The 18,090-nt window shown below is 37.3% G+C and overlaps 1 protein-coding gene across 3 annotated transcripts in view; it reads left to right on the top strand.

The window, feature by feature from the left end:
• The window catches only part of RPGRIP1L (RPGRIP1 like), a 95,334-nt gene that overhangs the window by 49,355 nt on the left and 27,889 nt on the right, over window positions 1-18,090 (top strand). For all 3 annotated transcript variants that reach the window (XM_058708754.1, XM_058708752.1, XM_058708753.1), the window contains exons 16-22: window positions 955-1,106; window positions 5,771-6,149; window positions 9,236-9,420; window positions 9,542-9,625; window positions 12,785-12,886; window positions 13,332-13,491; window positions 15,449-15,522. In XM_058708754.1, the coding sequence (XP_058564737.1) occupies window positions 955-1,106; window positions 5,771-6,149; window positions 9,236-9,420; window positions 9,542-9,625; window positions 12,785-12,886; window positions 13,332-13,491; window positions 15,449-15,522 (1,136 nt within the window). The remainder of the gene's footprint in view (window positions 1-954; window positions 1,107-5,770; window positions 6,150-9,235; window positions 9,421-9,541; window positions 9,626-12,784; window positions 12,887-13,331; window positions 13,492-15,448; window positions 15,523-18,090) is intronic.

The raw sequence follows: 18,090 nt of genomic DNA, 5'->3' as shown, positions 1-18,090 counted from the left end.
TATCAATGGAAACCACAGCCCTGGCCCTCAAGAAACTTAAGAGTGCAGGTAGAGAGGGGCGCCTGGGTGGCGCAGTCGGTTGGGCGTCCGACTTCAGCCAGGTCAAGATCTCGCGGTCCGTGAGTTCGAGCCCCGCGTCAGGCTCTGGGCTGATGGCTCAGAGCCTGGAGCCTGTTTCCGATTCTGTGTCTCCCTCTCTCTCTGCCCCTCCCCCGTTCATGCTCTGTCTCTCTCTGTCCCAAAAATAAATAAACGTTGAAAAAAAAAAAAATTTAAAAAAAAAAAAAAAAGAGTGCAGGTAGAGAAATAGGCTGGTGAATGGACAGTTATGTGAAAAGAGTCAGTGTTCTAATGAGAGGATATCCTTCTTCTCTGGGAAGGAGTTCTTAAGTCCCCCAGGAGCTATAGGGGAAATCTTCACAGAGGAAGAGTGATGAAGAGCTGCCTGAGTCAAAAGGAGCACGGAGGGTGTATGGGGACAAATATCATGCAAGCATGGCTTGCATATATTTGGCACAGCTGTGGCATTTATCCCTGTACTGGTGGCACAGTAGAGAAGTGGAGAGGTGCCAAAGATCTCTTGGAAGTTGAATCACAATGTGGAGTATCACATTTATAATTTTGGGCTTTCATATTGTATCTGTCAGTCTACATTGAGTGCAACTTATTAAAAACAAGCTACTGTAGCATCAGAAAGAATCTGTGGAGTATTTAATACAGTGTTTAGTTTTTTCTTTATATTTTAGAAGGATCGAAACAGTATAAATTGGAATATCTCAAGCATAATTTGACATAGTTCTTTAATAATACTTAACATACAATGAAACTCATGCTTGCAGAAGTAACTTTATTTTCTTCAGCTCTGTTCTTTGCCAATCACACGTCATTCGTGCAAGTCATATATTATTTTACTCAGAATAAAATTTTAACAGTGAGTTATGCATTGGTTTGTAGGAACTAAAGGAGACATCCCAAATTTTGGCATAGTGGAATACTGGTTCAGATTACGAATTCCCATGGATCAAGCAATTCGACTTTATCGAGAACGAGCAAAAGCTTTGGGATATATAACATCAAATTATAAGGGGCCAGAGCAAATGCGTTGGGTGAGCTGGTTGGACTTTAAGACATTTTTATGACAGAAATTTTATAATATGTCTTTATATGTCATGCTTTAAACCAAAATCATTTTCTTTCATAGCCATCGAGTGACTCTTTTTAACTTTTTATTTTGAAATAATTATAGACTTACAGGAAGTAGCAAAAACAGTACAGAGAGGTTCTATGTACCCTTCATCCAGCTTCTCCCAGTTGTAACATCTTAAATAACTACAGTGCGCTCTCAAAACCAGGAAATTGACATTGGTATAATACCATTAACTAGGCTACAGACCTTATTCAGATTTTTCAGTTTTTATATGCACTCGTGTGTGTGTGTGTGTGTAGTATTAGTTCTGTGCAGGTTTATCCTGTGTATATATTCATGTAACTGCCACCACAACCAAGGTACAGAATTTTCTAATACCACAAAAGAACTCCCTTGTGCTACCCAGGGCACTCTTGAAAAATAGAATTGCAGTTCTGTGAATTGGAAGTTTAAATGCAATTCCTCAGAGCAGCATTTCCCAAACTATGTTTTATGGAGCCTTACTGGCCATACTTCCAAAAGAATGCCATGATCCAATGAATGCAGAAAACACTAAAGTAGGCAAAGTTAAATAGAGTCCTTGACTTCTCATGTATAATAAGAATCCCAAGAGGAAAGCATAAAGTATGCACTTGGGTTGAGTAACAAAGGAATAAAATATAGTTGAAACATTTTGGAATGTCTGCTCAAGTCATAGTTATCTTTTTTCATTTGGACTGCCGTCACTCCCAACCCATGGGGTTGAGCCTCCAGGGGCCAGGTTTACGTTCAGTGATCCTGTTCTCTCCTACTATCCACCCAACTATTACTAATGATTCAGGGATATCCACCTGAACCCAGTTGAGCCAATCAGATTCTGCTTTTTTTTTTTTTCCAGGAATAGAATGTAGTAATTCATCACTTACATATAACACCCAGTGCTCATCCCAACAAGTGTGTTCCTCAATGCCCCTTTAGCCCTTCCCTCCACCTAACACCCCACTAGCAACCCTCAGGTCTCTGTACTCAAGAGTGTCTTATGGTTTGTCTCCCTCTGTTTTTATATCATTTTCACTTCTTTTCCCTTACGCTCATCTGTTTTAAATATTAAATTCCTCATATGAATGAAATCATATGATATTTGTCTTTCTCTGATTTATTTCGCTTGGCATAATACATTCTAGTTCCATCCATGTTGCAAATGACAAGATTTCATTCTTTTTGATGGCCGAGTATTATTCCAGTGTGTGTGTGTGTGTGTGTGTGTGTGTGTGTGTGTGTGTGTACACACGCCACATCTTCTTTATCCATTCATCTGTTGATGGATATTTGGGCTCTTTCTGTACTTTAGCTATTGTCAGTAGTGCTGCTATAAACGTTGGGGGGCATATGCCCCTCCAAACCAGCACTCCTGTATTCTCCGCATCCTTGCCAACATTTGTTGTTGCCGGAGTTGTTAATTTTAGCCATTCTGACAGGTGTGAGGTGGTATCTCATTGTGGGTTTGATTTGTTTTTCCCTGATGATGAGCAATGTTGAGTATTTGGTTTGTCTGTTAACCATCTGGATGTCTTCTTTGGAAAAGTGTCTATTCATGTCTTTTGCCCATTTCTTCACTGGATTATTTGTTTTTTGGCTGTTGAGTTTGAGAAGTTCCTTATTGATTTTAGATTCTAACCCTTTATCTGATATGTCATTTGCAAATGTCTTTTCCCATCCCGTCGGTTGCCTTTTAGTTTTGTTGATTGTTTCCTTTGCTGGGCAGAAGCTTTTTATCTTGATGTGGTCCCAATAGTTCATTTTTGCTTTTGTTCCCCTTGCCTCTGGGGACATGTCAAGGAAGAAGTTGCTGCAGCTTAGGTCAAAGAGGTCATTGCCTGTTTTCTCCTCTAGGATTTTGATGGCTTCCTGTCTTACATTTAGGTCACTCATCCATTTTGAGTTTCTTTTTTGTGTATGGTGTAAGAAAGTCGTCCAGGTTCATTCTTCTGCATGTTGCTGTCCAGTCTTCCCAACACCATTTGCTGAAGAGACTGTCCTTTTTCCATTGGATATTCTTTCCTGCTTTGTGAAAGATTAGTTGGCCATACATTTGTGGGTCCATTTCTGGGTTCTCTGTTCTGTTCTATTGATCTGTGTGTCTGTGTTTGTGCCCGTACCATACTGTCTTGATGATTATAGCTTTGTAATAGAGCCTGAAGTCCGGAATTGTGATGCCTCCAGCTTTGGTTTTCCTTTTCAGGATTGCTTTGGCCATTTGGGGTCTTTTTTGGTTCCATACAAATTTTAGAATTGTTAGTTCTAGCTCTGTGAAGAATGCTGGTGTTGTTTTGGTAGGGGGTGCATTGAATGTGTAAATTGCTTTGGGTAGTATCAACATTTTAACAATATTTGTTCTTCTAATCTATGAGCATGGAATATTTTTCCATTTTTTTGTGTCTCCTTCAGTTTTTTTCATAAGCTTTTTATAGTTTTCAGTGTATAGATTTGTCACCTCTTTGGTTAGGTTTATTCCTAGGTATTTTATCAGATTCCTTTCAAGAGAAAGCAAGACTCTCCATGCTTGGAACATGCTTGGGAGCCATAGGGCAGCCATCTTCTTGCTGTTAAGCAGCAAAGGAAAGAAAATGGGACTGGAGAAAGAGAATAATGAGCAAACACACAGAGAAAAATGAAGACTGGATTGAGAGGAAATTCTGATGGTTTTCCAGTCCTATTACCTTCCTAAGGCCCACCCACATCTCTGCTCTATAGTTCGATGAAATAACCATATGGGCTTACATTAAAGTCTCTTTTGTTGTATTTGCTAGACAGAATTTGTTTCTATAATTTTCAGTTAAAGAACTATGACTAATATGACAGATTCCCGAACTTAAGAAAGAATGGCACCTATTTCCCAGAGATTATCTTTCTGGACTAGTATTCTTCAGAACATACTTTAGAAAGTGCTGTAATGGAAAAAGGAATTAAAAATAGAGAAACCAGGTTATTTATTTAGTTTTGTAGTTCGTTTTTATACTTCCATTTTCTGGCTTGGGTGAGTTATTTGTTGGAACTCCAACTTTTGTGGGTAGATTTGGAGTGAGAAGCAGAAGGGATACTTTTTAAAAAAATTTTTAACATTTATTTATTATTGAGAGACAAAGAGACAGAGCATGAGTATGGGGGAGGGGGGGCAGGCAGAGAGAGGAGGAGACACAGAATCTGAAACAGGCTCCAGGCTCTGAGCTGTCAGCATAGAGCCCGATGTGGGGCTTGAACCCACAAACCGCGAAATCATGACCTGAGCCAAAGTCAGATGCTTAACCGACTGAGCCACCCAGGTACCCCAAGAAGGGATACTTTTTAAATCATTCCACTCAACATTCTGTAGTTGAATACAAACCAGCCCTGGGAAAGCAGTATTGTGATTCCCTTTTCAGGCTTGCCCTCTCCACATCACCGATGTCTCTACCAAGGGCATTATGACTTTGGTTCTATTTTACCTTCTCCAGTTAACTTCTCTGGAGTCAGAGGTTCCAGATGCTCAACCCAGATTCAAAAATGCTGTGAAAGAGGGGCCTCTTTGTGAAAAGCAGAGAAATTTCCAACACTAAACTGAACAAGGCCCTGGAACAGTAACGTTTCTTTGTCCCAGGTCATCAGCTATGGTGGACTTAACAATTAATTAGTGTATTTGTTTGCTAAAATACTTATGCACAGGCTCCCTGAACTATAGTTCCAAAAGGGGCCATAGAGTAACTTCTAGCTCTGCCTAATAATTCCTCTCACTCATCTTTCTTCTGGAATGTCCTCCCAGTTCTAGCTTTTTCTGCCCTCTAAGATTTATCTCTCACCCTGTTCTCTTGTTGTTATAGCAGTTGAACCTCACTATACTTGCTGTCTTGGGCTAATATATCTGCTTCCCCAAACACCATTGGTTGAAGATGAGGGCCAATCCAAATGTAATGAAATCATCTCTCTAGGTGGGCTCCATCAGGTTCACTGGATTCTTACTTAAGAGTGGGATATGAGGGGCGCCTGGGTGGCGCAGTCGGTTAAGCGTCCGACTTCAGCCAGGTCACGATCTCGCCGTCTGTGGGTTCGAGCCCCGCGTCAGGCTCTGGGCTGATGGCTCAGAGCCTGGAGCCTGTTTCCGATTCTGTGTCTCCCTCTCTCTCTGTCCCTCCCCCGTTCATGCTCTGTCTCTCTCTGTCCCAGAAATAAATAAATAAACGTTGAAAAAAAAAAAAAAAAAATTAAAAAAAAAAAAAAAAAAGAGTGGGATATGATCTGAATAGCTGGATTGGTTGAAGAATTAGCTCTTAATAGTGAACTAGAGGACATTTGTCATTGGACCCATCTGTTAACTTTACTCGTTAGTCATTAAATAGAATTAAAGAATATCAGGTGTTGGGTTTTTTTTTATTTTTTATTTTAACAGCAGTCTCTCCATGTATACCCAGTCTTCTATGTTTATTGCAAATCACTTAAGATCACCTGTTCACACATGTTCTAGGGAGTATTAGTTTTGAGCAAATCACTGTGAAGTTGCAAATATGCAGTTCTTTGTACATTTACAAAATTATTTTGTTTGGGGTTTGGCAGCTGCTGTTGATCTTGTCACTGTATTATTATTATAATATAAATATGTATTTTTTCCAGTCAAGTCAGCAGGCACCCAAAACTGCTCAGCTCAGTTCTACTGATTCCACAGAGGGCAACTTAAATGAACTTCATATTACAATAAGATGTTGCAACTGTCTGCAGTCCCGAGCAAACCACCTTCAGCCACACCCATATGTTGTGTACAAGTTTTTTGATTTTGCAGACCACGATACAGCCATCATTCCCAGTAGCAATGATCCACAGTTTGATGATCATATGTGTTTCCCAGTGCCAATGAATATGGATTTGGACCGATACCTTAAGTCAGAGTCTCTGAGTTTTTATGTGTTTGATGATAGTGACACTCAAGAAAATATTTACATAGGAAAAGCCAATGTGCCTCTGATTTCACTGGCACATGACAGGTGTATCTCAGGTAAGTGTATTTCTTGAATGTATGAAATTGTAAAAACAAACCTAAATTATACTTTAGTTATGGATATGGTCTGTCTATAACTAATCTTCCTAATGTTCTCAAATAATCCTCAACTTTGGGCCTATGGGGTTTTTTTCTAGTTATTTTTTTTAGTAGTTCTGCAGATTACAATATGTGTCTTAACTTATCACAGTCTAAAATTAATACTAACAGTTCCCCTCAAAGTATAGAAAGACTGCCCCAATATAATTCCATTTCCTCCCCTGTCCTTTGTGTTATTATTGTCATATATTTATATATAGAATGCCTATATATGTTGTAAACCCAACAATACAATGTTATAATTATTGCTTTGTATAACTTTTTGTCTTTTAAGAAATTAAGAGAAGGGACAATATATATAGGAGACTCTCACATTGACTTATGTATTCATCACTTCTGGTATTCTTTATTTCTTCCTGTAGATTTGAGTTACTGTCTGGTGTTGTTTCCTTACCCAATGTAGCTCCATTGCCTCCCTCTCCTTTGTGCTGTTATTATCATATACTTTTTAGTTTTTTATAAGTTAAATAATAAGAGTTTACTATTATTGTTTTATGCATTTGTCTTTTAAATCAGTTAAGAGAAATCTCAAAAAACATATTTATACTGTAATACATAATTACCTATGTAATTACCTTTATTATTCTCTATTCCTTTGTGTTGATTTGAGTTACCATCTGGTATCACGTCCTTTCAGCCTAAAGGACTTCCTTTACTATGCTTTGTAACTCAGGTCTACTGGTATGATTCTTTCATTTGTTATCTAGGAATGTCTTTATTTTGCTTTTATTTTTGGAAGGATAGTCTTGCAGGGTATAATATTAGTCATCAGTTATTTTTTTCTTTTGTACTTTGGGTATATCAGATGACTAATTTCTGGAATGTATTGTTTCTGATGATAAATGAGCTATTGATATTATTATGGTTTCCTTGCACTCGATACTGTTCTCAAGATTTTTCGTGTGTGTGTGTGTGTGTGTGTGTGTGTGTGTGTGTGGTTTTAAACAGACAATGATGTGTATAGATGTGGATCCCACTGTGCTTGTCCTATTTGGAATTTGTTGAGCTTCTTTATATGAGCTTCTTTATATGTAGGGTAACCTTATGTACCAAATTTGGGAAGTTTCTGTTTCTTCATTTTTGTATGCCTTTTCTTCCCTCTTGGGCAGAAAATGTGTGGGCAGAACCATACATGTGTGTGTTTAATGGTGTCCCACAGTTCTCTGAAGTTTTATTCATTTTTATTCATTTTTTTTTCTCTGCATATTGGATAATCTCTATTGGTTAGTCTTCAAGTTCACTGATTCTTTCCTCTGCCAGCTCAAATCTCCTATTGAGCCCCTCTATTGAATTTTTTCATTTTAGTAATTATACTTTCAACTCCAAAATTTCTATTATGTTCTCTCTTTTATAAAATTTCTATCTCTTTATTATATTTTCTGTTTTATAAGTCATTGTCATATTTTCTTCGAATTCTTTAAATGTCAATTTTTTAAGTTCTTTGAACATATAACAGCTGTTCTGAAGTTTCTGTCTGCTAAGTGTAACATCTAGACACTCTCAGAATGTGTCTATTGATGGCTTTTTTCCTATATTTGCAGCATACACTCGTGCTTATCCATAGGTGCCATGATTTTCTGTTGTTCTTTAAAATTGGACATTTAGGATACTATATTATAGCAACTCTAGGTTTCAACCCTCCCCTACTCCACAGGGTGGTTCTCTTGCTGTTTTTGTTTGGTGACTTGCCTGAACTAAATCTGTATCTTTCCCTCATTGTACCCACTGATGTCTCTGGTAAGGTTTTATTTGTTTGTTTAATTTTAAGTTTGAGTCAGCATAGTTTAGTGGTCAGTCATTGATTGGTGAAAGGTTGCACTTAAACACTCTGAGCTGGTTGGCTTCCCACCTTTTGTCTATGAGTTAAGGAATGGGTTGGGTAAGGGGTTTTCAAACTTCAGGCAGTCTACAAGTCTCGTGTTCAGCCAGGGAAGTAGCTTACTAGAGTCTGTTCTGACTCTTACTGTTGTTACTGAGTTTCTGTAGATTCTCTTAAATAAATGCTTCTCAATTTGTTGTACACCTTTGTTTAATTTCCAGAGCCGTTAAATGGTCCAGTTTTATTGTTTCTTTCTTTTTGTGGAAAGGATTTACTGAGCTCTTCATTCGGTCATTCTAGAAGTCCCACCTGTGCCTGTAATAGAAGTTTATCATCTCCTTCTATTCCATCTATCATCTTTATTCTTTGGTTCTAAGGTCTAGAGTTGTTTTGTTTTTTCTTTCCCAGCCAGCCATTAAAAGATGTGTGAAACCCTTGAGTCAGAACAGACTCTAGTAAGTAAAGGAAGGATACCCCTGAAAAAAGTTATACTTGAAATATAGTTCTGTTTTTTTCAAGTCCAAGATTTTTCAGTCTGACTAAAATTTGTGACTCTATATTACAGTTACAGCTAGGTGATACTTTTTAAAATTACTATTTTAGATGGTTTGTTTATTTTATGGACATTTGTTTGCTGTGTTGCTATTAATTTGGAATAATTTAACAAATCCCAGTAAAATATATTTTAAATTATGATAAAAGTTATCATAAAATTATATGGTAATATGAAGTCTTCCTTTGATATATAAATTACTTGAATTTGTGAAGTTCTAATATATTTTTCTATAGAGACAAGTCTTTTGCAAGAATATTCAAGTCAAGATGAAGGTTGATTTTTGAACTATAACCTAGATAATATCTTAGCAGAAGGCTAAGAACTCTGAATAATCTCCGAATTTAATTTCATTGAATTAAAATATTTATAAGTTAATTTTCTCATCTAGGAGTCAGTATTATCACTGAGACCTTAACTTCTGAAAGCAGTCTGCTTGAGAGATGAACCTATCATAGATTATTTTGTCTTTATTCTCTAAGCCATTTGAGGTGTGAGTAAAAACCAAAATTATTTTTAAAGTCGTGGGTAGTTCTCTTTGTTCTTCTTTAATTCTTATGGTAACAAAATTTCACTCTAGCATTAATTAAAATTTTTTTCATAACTTGACAGGAATATTTGAGTTAACAGATCATAAAAAGCATCCTGCAGGAACCATCCATGTTATATTGAAATGGAAATTTGCTTACCTTCCACCAAGTGGATCTATAACTGAAGACTTAGGAAATTTTATACACAAAGAAGAGTCAAAAGTTGTTCAAAAACTACCTCCAACATCCTCTATTAGCACAATAGTTGTGAGTAACCGTGACTCTAGCACTAAAGAAATCGTTTAAAAAGAAAGAAAGAAAAAAATAGCTAAAGTCTTATCTAAGTGTATGTTTATCATACTCACTTTAATGTATTGATTTATCTTAGGCACCAACACCTAAACCAAGACAGCGTTTAACACCTGTAGATAAGAAAGTATCTTTTGTGGATATCACACCACATCAGAGTTCTGTAAGTAGTAAACACTGAAAATACTAATTTTTTTCTCCCATAATAAGTATTTGAAATACATGATATAGTTATAATATACTCTACCTGATTTCAAAGGAAACCAGTGAATAAAATGCTTCTTTTTCCTTTAAATGTTAGCTTAATAATTTGGCACGGTTTAGAAATGTTAATTCTTCTTACTCTTTGATCTAAACCCTCCTTTGGCTCCATCTGTGTCTCCAGCTACTGCTTTAATCCTCTGTCCTCATTTATGGGGAAAAAAAATCTCTTCAAAAAGTTGTCTTAATTCTGTCATCCTTTCTTCACACTGTTTCTTGAACTCACTCTAGGCTGATTCATCCTCATTTCAACCACCCGTGCTAAGGTCATGATGACTTTGACTTTGCCACAGCCAATAGTCAACTCTGAGTCCCATCTTTATCTCCCCATAACATCTGACACAGTGGAATACTCACTTCCTCTTCACTTGGCCTCTGGAACACTGTGCCTTTCTTGCCCTCCAACTTTACCAGTTATTTTTCTCATTCCCTTGGACCAAATCTCTCAAGATTGAGGTGCCTCAACATTTAAACTGCAGACCTAGACGTCTGCTCAGTCTGTATCTACATTCAGAGGTCTTATCCAGTCTCATAGTTTGGGGGTTTTTTTTTAATGTTTATTTATTTTGAGAGAGAGAAAGCATAGGCGAGGGGCAAAGAGAAAGGAAGAGAGAGAATCTTAAGCAGGCTTCACGCTGTTCCATGAACCACAAGGTCATGACCTGAGCTGAAACCAAGAGCCAGATGCTTAACTGACTGAGCCACCCAGTCACCACCAATCTCACAGTTTGGAACAACATCTAGATGCTGATACTCCCATATTTGTATCTTCACTCTTGATCTCGCTGCCCAATTCCAGATTTATTTTCTTCCTGCTTATTTCATATGCATTGGACGTCTAGTAGAAACCTAAACTTCACATGTCAAAACCCAGATGTCATCTCACCAACCCTCTTCCAAAATGTTTCTTTCATTGTTTCCCATTCTCATAAATGACTGACCGTTCACCCAGTGGCACAGTCATGAAATTTCAAAGTCATCCCTTTGGCATTTCCTCTTTCACATCCCACATCCAGTTCATCCACAAAACCTGTCAGCTATACTTCCAAAACATATCCCGTAGTCAGTCATCTCTACTGTCACCACTCGAGTTACCATCATCATGTCTTTTGGACTTTAACAAAATAATAACTTATTTGTAATTGACATATCTCTCACATAGGTAAAGGACATGAATCTTAAGCACACAGCTCAGTGAATAGCTACACAGCCACCACCCAGAGCTTAAAAAATACCTGGCATATACAGTGCATTTCATATATATGTGCTAAATAAATGAATTCAATAATTACTAGTCAGGCAGTATTTAATAGCTAATACTTACTGAGTGCTTATTATGTGTCAGACACTGAACTAAATGCTTTATGGCCACTGAACTCATTTAATTCTCACAATAACCTTAGGATCATACTAGAATTATTCCCTTTTAAAGATTGGGAAGGTAATGTTTACAGAGCTTAAGTAACTTGCTCAAGGTCAAAGTATTAGATCTGGGATTCGAACACAGGTAGCCGGATTCCTACATAAATGATCATAAATATAAAAAAGATGTGCATAGAGATGTCTGTTGCAGCGTTCATCACAACAGCTAAAAATGGTGAACCAGTTATATGTCCAACACTAGTAAAGTGGTTCATTAGATTATGATACATTCATTTATTTTAATATTATGTTTTATTAAAAATTATGTTTACCCAAAGTTTCATACCAAGAGAAAATTTTATGTTGTGGTATTAAGGGTTTTTTAAATGTAATAGGATATATTGTATTTATAATATAATTACTACTATGTAACCAAGAGATTTCTTTATTTGCATTAAAAATTAACCATAAAGAAAAAGGTAAAAAATAAAAAGAAATCTATTATTAACAGATACTGTCATTGGGTAATGAAAATATGGATTTGTATTAATTTCTTTTGTTTTCTTGTTTATCTTTCACATTTTCTCTTATTTAATATTTTTTAATGTTTATTCATTTTTGAGAGACAGAGAGAGACAGAGCGTGAGCAGGGGAGGGTCAGAGAGAGAGGGAGACACAGAATCTGAAGCAGGATCAAGGCTCTGAGCTGTCAGCACAGAGCCCAACACGGGGCTCATACCCATGAACCATGAGATCATGACCTCAAGCCAGAGTCAGATGCTTAACTGACTGAGCCACCCAGGCACCCCTATCTTTCATATATTCTATATTGGACATGTTTACTTTTAAAATAGCAAAAATGATAAGCTGTATTTTAAAAATACACATCAGTTTATAAATCCTGGAAAATGATTGATTATAAATTGATTTTTGATACAGTTAAAAAAAAATGTTGATCATAGAATGTACATTATCTATCCTAGTACATGCAGTTTTTTAATTACATGAGTAATGTATAATCATTATAGAAATATTAAAAAATACAAAGGAAAATTTAAAAACATTAAAAATAAAATTAAGTTTCCCCAAATCTATATGTCAGAGATGGAATTTTGGTGAATTTTCTTCCACACTTATTCCCATGGGAGTATACACATTGTTGGCTTGTTTGTTTTTTAACAAAAGCGTGTACAACTGTATGTATTGTTCCGTAGCTAGCTTTTCTACCCAACACTGTGTTGCGTACTCTCTTTGGTGTTAGTAAGTACCACTCTGTCAGTGTCAGTGCACTTGTGCAATGTCAGTGGCAGTGAGAGTGTCGGTAAGTACTAATAATGATCTACGTTATTATTTTTTTCATGGTTACAAAGAACTCAGGTATTTGGATGTACCATATCTTACTTAACTAGCCCTCTACTGTTGGACATTTGCATGACTTTCAGTTATAAACAGTCCTTCAGTGAACTACACTTGCCATTCTTAAATTGTGTATATACCATGATGAATAGCAACCATTGTACTAAAATACATTAACTAAATTTAGGGACAGATGGGTAACTACGATATTTACTCACATGTATATGTATATACGTGTGTGTGTGTGTGTGTGTGTGTGTGTGTGTGTGTGTGTGTGACGATGATTTGAGATTTAGTAATAAATGCAAAATAACATACATGCATGTTTTTACATCAATAAAAGGAGATAACTACTTCTCCTGAAGATGGGAAGGAAATTTCATCAGAAGTGGAGCATACACCAGAAATAGAAATTAATATGCCAACTCTTTCACATATTCCTGAGGTATGTATTTGCATTAAAATTCTTTCAAAAGGTTTATTTGGTTCTTAAAAGACTTTGTATTAACAGGATCAAGAAATCACAGCATTATCCTATTTTTGTGTACAACTTCCTGGGAATAGAAGGACCAAAAATATGACAAGGGTTGTAACAGCTACAATTATGCTGATATTAGCAGGTAGTAAATAGATATATGAATTAGAGTAATCTGTAAAAGTCATTTTGATGTTAATGCATTTTTCATTCTTGGTTTATAATAACGTTTTCATATATCTGCATATTATCATTTGTACAATTTCGGTGATTGTTTTCTAACGAATCACTTATGTGTAATGCTTGTCTATATATTTAAGTCTCAAGCTTGCATGCTTTATTAATCCAGTGCTTCAACAAGTATGTATACATGTGATCTAAGCAACAGTGTATCAGTGTGCTTTCATTTCTTCAGGTTTCTCAAGGAAGCAGTGTAACGAAGGTAAAAGAGAATACTGAGAAAATACAAGGAAGAGATGATGATGTGTCTTGTCTCTCTGAGGGTCAGCTTGCAGACCGAAGTTTGTCTTCTTCAGAAGGTGAAACAGAAATAACTGAGGAACTAGAACCAGAAGGTGATTTTTTTTTTCCTTTTTTTAAGTTAACGTTATTTCCTTCTTTGCTTTATTTAATCTGTTAAGAGTATGCCTTTGGGGCGCCTGGGTGGCTCAGTCAGTTGAGCGTTCGACTTCGGCTCAGGTCATGGTTTCACGGTTCGTGGGTTCGAGCCCCGCGTCAGGTTCTGTGCTGACAGCTCAGAGCCTGGAGCCTGCTTCGGTTTCTGTGTCTCCCTCTCTCTCTGCCCCTCTCCCCACTCGTGCTCTCTCTCTTTCTCTCTCAAAAATAAATAAACATAAAAAAATTTTTTTTTTAGAAGAGTATGCCTACAGGGCATCTTCATTTAACAGTGGATCTACCTCATGATACCTATCTCTCGACAGAAACGATGGGACAGAGTTCAGTCTCGTCAGCTACGGTCGGGGGAACGACTGCACACCTTCTTATTTCGGCTTGGAGTGCCCCACTAGCATCCAAGTAGAACTGCTGACCACGTGTCCAGTTTATATTTTAAATAACTTCATATTCTCTGTGGGTGTTATACTATCATCTGGATTATTCCAGAGAAATGAACTTTTTAAAAATTAAAACTAAGAAGTCAGACAAAAAAGACAACTCATGACAGTATTTAATTTCTATGAATATCTGGAACAGGAAACTATAGTGACAAAGCATTGAAGTCGCTCCCTGGGGAAGGGCAAATAGGAACAGAGAGATGCAAAATAGGAGTAGATTATCGGGGGCACGAGGAAACTTATGGAGTGATGGATATATTCACGATCTTAATTGTGGTGATGATTTCACAGCATTATGTATATGTCAAAATATCAAATTTTACATTTTAAATATGTGCAGTTTATTGTATGTCAATTGTGCCACAATAAGACTGCAAAAAATTTTAAAGATGCTTTTAAATACTAAGAGTAACTTGATTTTTTGCACAGTGTAATTGGTTAGGCTGTTAGAAAACACCTATTACCCTGTTCTCTTTAAAAAGATTATTTTTAGGGGCACCTGGGTGGCCCAGTCAGTTGAGCGTCTGACTTCGTCTCAGGTGATGATCTCACGGCTCGTGAGTTCGAGCCCCGCGTCGGGCTCTGGGCTGACAGCTCGGAGCCTAGAGCCTGCTTCGGATTCTGTGTCTCCCTCTCTGTCTGCCCCTCTCCCGCTCATGCTCTGTCTCTCTGTCTCTCAAAAATAAACAAATATTTTAAAAAATCTTTTTAAAGATTATTTTTTCAATTTCACAAGCTATATTTTTATTATCTTTGTTTCTACTAAAACTGAACTTGGAATTTTCAGTCGTTTTTTTTTTTCTCTCTCTTTCCTGAAATATAATTTAGGGGCGCCTAGGTGACTCAGTCGGTTAAGTGTCTTACTCTTGATTGCGGCTCAGGTTGTGATCTGACAGCTCATGAGATCAAGCCCCATGTCAGTCTCTGCGTGGAGAGCACAGAGTCTGCTTGAGATTCTCTCTCTCTCCCTCTCCCTCTGCCCCTCCCTTGCCTTGCTCTCTCTCTCTCTCTCTCAAAATAAATAAATAAACCTTTAAAATAAATGAAATAGGGGCACCTGGGTGGCTCAGTTGGTTAAGCGTCCGACTTCAGCTCGGGTCACGATCTCGCGGTCCGTGAGTTCGAGCCCCGCGTCGGGCTCTGGGCTGATGGCTCGGAGCCTGGAGCCTGCTTCCGATTCTGTGTCTCCCTCTCTCTCTGCCCCTCCCCCATTGATGCTCTGTCTCTCTCTGTCTCAAAAATAAATAAAACATTAAAAAAAATTTTTTTTTAAATAAAATAAAATAAAATAAATGAAATAAAATGTAAAAGTAAATATCTTTGCTGTTAAAAAAGGTCTAGACATAATTATCATATTGTTCTTTTAAGGTTGTCCTTATGACATATGCTTATTTCTGTCCATTTTACAAGGTATAATTGCTTTAATAGACTTAAACTATTGAGTTTTATTTTTTAACAGATGAGGAAGAGAGATCAGCGTCTGACAGTGATGAGTGTATTATTCCTGGTGCTGTCTCCGAGAATATCAAACAGGTCAGTAACTTGATGCCAGCTAGAAAATTGTGAAATAAAGTTGTTTTCATTCGTAGTGTATCAGTCTTCATGTATGAAAATCTTTGGGCAAAAATATTTCTGGGAAAATGCTAATGTATTTTCACAATCTTACCCATACAATCATCTAGTACAAAATAAATTTATATGTAGTTTCATAATGTGATGGGTGATAACTTCTAGAGTTAGTTTGGCTTACATGTTAACAATACCTAACAATAGTAGCTTTAATAGTTAATTGATAAAACCAGTTGACTTCCCTGACTCCTTTTCAGAACCATTGTACAAAGGTATGTTAAATCACATCTCAACTTTAAGAATTCAAAATGTGATATTGCATTCAAAATTATAATAGCTTGATGGGGCGCCTGGGTGGCGCAGTCGGTTAAGCGTCCGACTTCAGCCAGGTCACGATCTCACGGTCCGTGAGTTCGAGCCCCGCGTCGGGGCTCTGGGCTGATGGCTCGGAGCCTGGAGCCTGTTTCCGATTCTGTGTCTCCCTCTCTCTCTGCTCCTCCCCCGTTCATGCTCTGTCTCTCTCTGTCCCAAAAATAAATTAAAAACGTTGGAAAAAAAAAAAAATTAAAAAAAAAAAATTATAATAGCTTGCAAATGTGAATTCATACACTATTCATATCTAAATATGTCCACTGATAAACTATTAAAGTTATTTCATTTCTGCCAAAAAATTAAACCCTGTTAGATCCTGTATAGTGTTTAGGTGTTTTGTAGCATATTGCTGAAAAGTAGTATGTAAATTCAAATTTTGAAAAGAAAATTGTACTTTAATTTACATGGGAAGTATACCACTTAGCAGAGCATTTTTTATTTTACGGGGGGAGGGGGCCATTTTTATAAAGTAAGTGTAAGTAAAGTAAAAAGGCTCTAGCTTTTTCTGTTCATCTACATTAATTTTCCTGAAATGATTAATTGTATACCTTTTTTTAGAATTTCTACTTTTTGGGTAAGAATTGGAATACTTCTTTCAACTCTTAAAATTCTCAGCTTAACCTCTTTGCAGAACAAACCCAAATGCAAACAGAATAGTTCATCTGTCCAAAGTTTTATTACCATTGTTATTAATTATAATACCACCTGACCCATGCATCCTGATATATGGAGTCTTTTTTCTTCAAAATCAATAAATCAAGGAAGAAATCTTGAGTATGGTTTCCTGGACATTTTTGATAAAGCATTTAGTTCAATTAAATTTAGCTTTTTTGCTTTATCAAACCTGAAATTGTTTATCAAACTGATGAATAGAAATTCTATGCTGTCTATTAGAAAATTGTGATAATGGGAATTAAAGGGAAAATGGGCCCCTTGTGTGGATCGCCATTTGTATTAGGGTTTTCCAGGGAAATAGAACCAACAGGATATATATGTATAAATGTCTACATATAGAAAGATTTATTATAAAGAATTGAGCCACGTGACTGTGGGGACTGAGAAGTCCCAGGATCTGCATTCAGCAAGGCAAAGACCCAGGAAATGCAATGGTGTAGCTCCAGTCTGGGTCTGAAGACCGTAAAAGTTGGAGTGCCAGTGGTACAAATTCGAGCTGGAGAGCAGGCAGGCAGAGACCCAACAAGAGTCAGTGTGTTCCATCATCACATTCAAAGCCAGGAAAAGACCAATGTTGCATGTGAAGGCCAACAGGCAAGAGGAGTTCTCTCTTTTTGTTCTCCTTTTTGTTCCGTTTAGGTCTTCAATTGATTAGAGGAGGCCCCACCCACATTAGAGAGGGCAGTCTGCTTTACTCCGTCTACCACCTCAGATGTTAATCTTATCCAGAAACACTCCAAGGACACACCTAAGGCAATGTTTGACCTATGTCTGAATAGCTGGTGGTCCAGTCAAGTTGACAGATAAAATGAACTATCACATCATTTTATGAAGAATGTATTCTCATTACACCGAGCACAGTAAGCGTGCATGTTGGAATCAGACATTTCTTCCTGTACATCTTCCTTAAGAACTGCTTCAGGTAGCACTTTCAGGACAGTGACACATGGCTTTCCTCAGAAGGAAAGGACGACTTGAATGGTGCTTCTGACCTCAGCACATCCTGCGTACCATGTCCTTTAATTATCACAACACTCCTATATTCCTTAGCATCTACTCTGTGTCAGAAAAGAAGCAATCCCTGGCCTCAAAGAAGTCACAGTCTGCAAGGAAACACAGTCACAACATAAGGTGGTCGGAGCTAGGGGAACGGAATGCACAGGGCGCTGCTATAGGAGCATTCAAGCAGGTACCCAACAGCACGAGGGACCCTCATCAAGGATGACTTCCAAAAGTCAGTGAAGCTTGAGCCAAGTGTTGAAGGTGATGAGGAGTTAGTGAGAGCCATAGAGGGGTCATTTCAGGACAGAGGAATGATAGCATAAAAATTAGAATGTGGAGCATAACTTGTTCTGGAAATTCAGAATGGTTTTAGGATGGACTCCATCTATGGCACACCTACAGGGCCCCAGGAGAACATGCTGAAAAGGTAGACATGTCCTCAGCGTTGAGGCCTCTTGTGTATCATCCAAGGAGGCTGAAGTC

The sequence above is a fragment of the Neofelis nebulosa genome, chromosome 17, assembly GCF_028018385.1.
Source record: "Neofelis nebulosa isolate mNeoNeb1 chromosome 17, mNeoNeb1.pri, whole genome shotgun sequence".
Lineage (NCBI taxonomy): Eukaryota > Metazoa > Chordata > Mammalia > Carnivora > Felidae > Neofelis > Neofelis nebulosa.
Note: the sequence above shows the minus strand (reverse complement) of the source record. Positions and strands in the feature narration are given on the sequence as shown.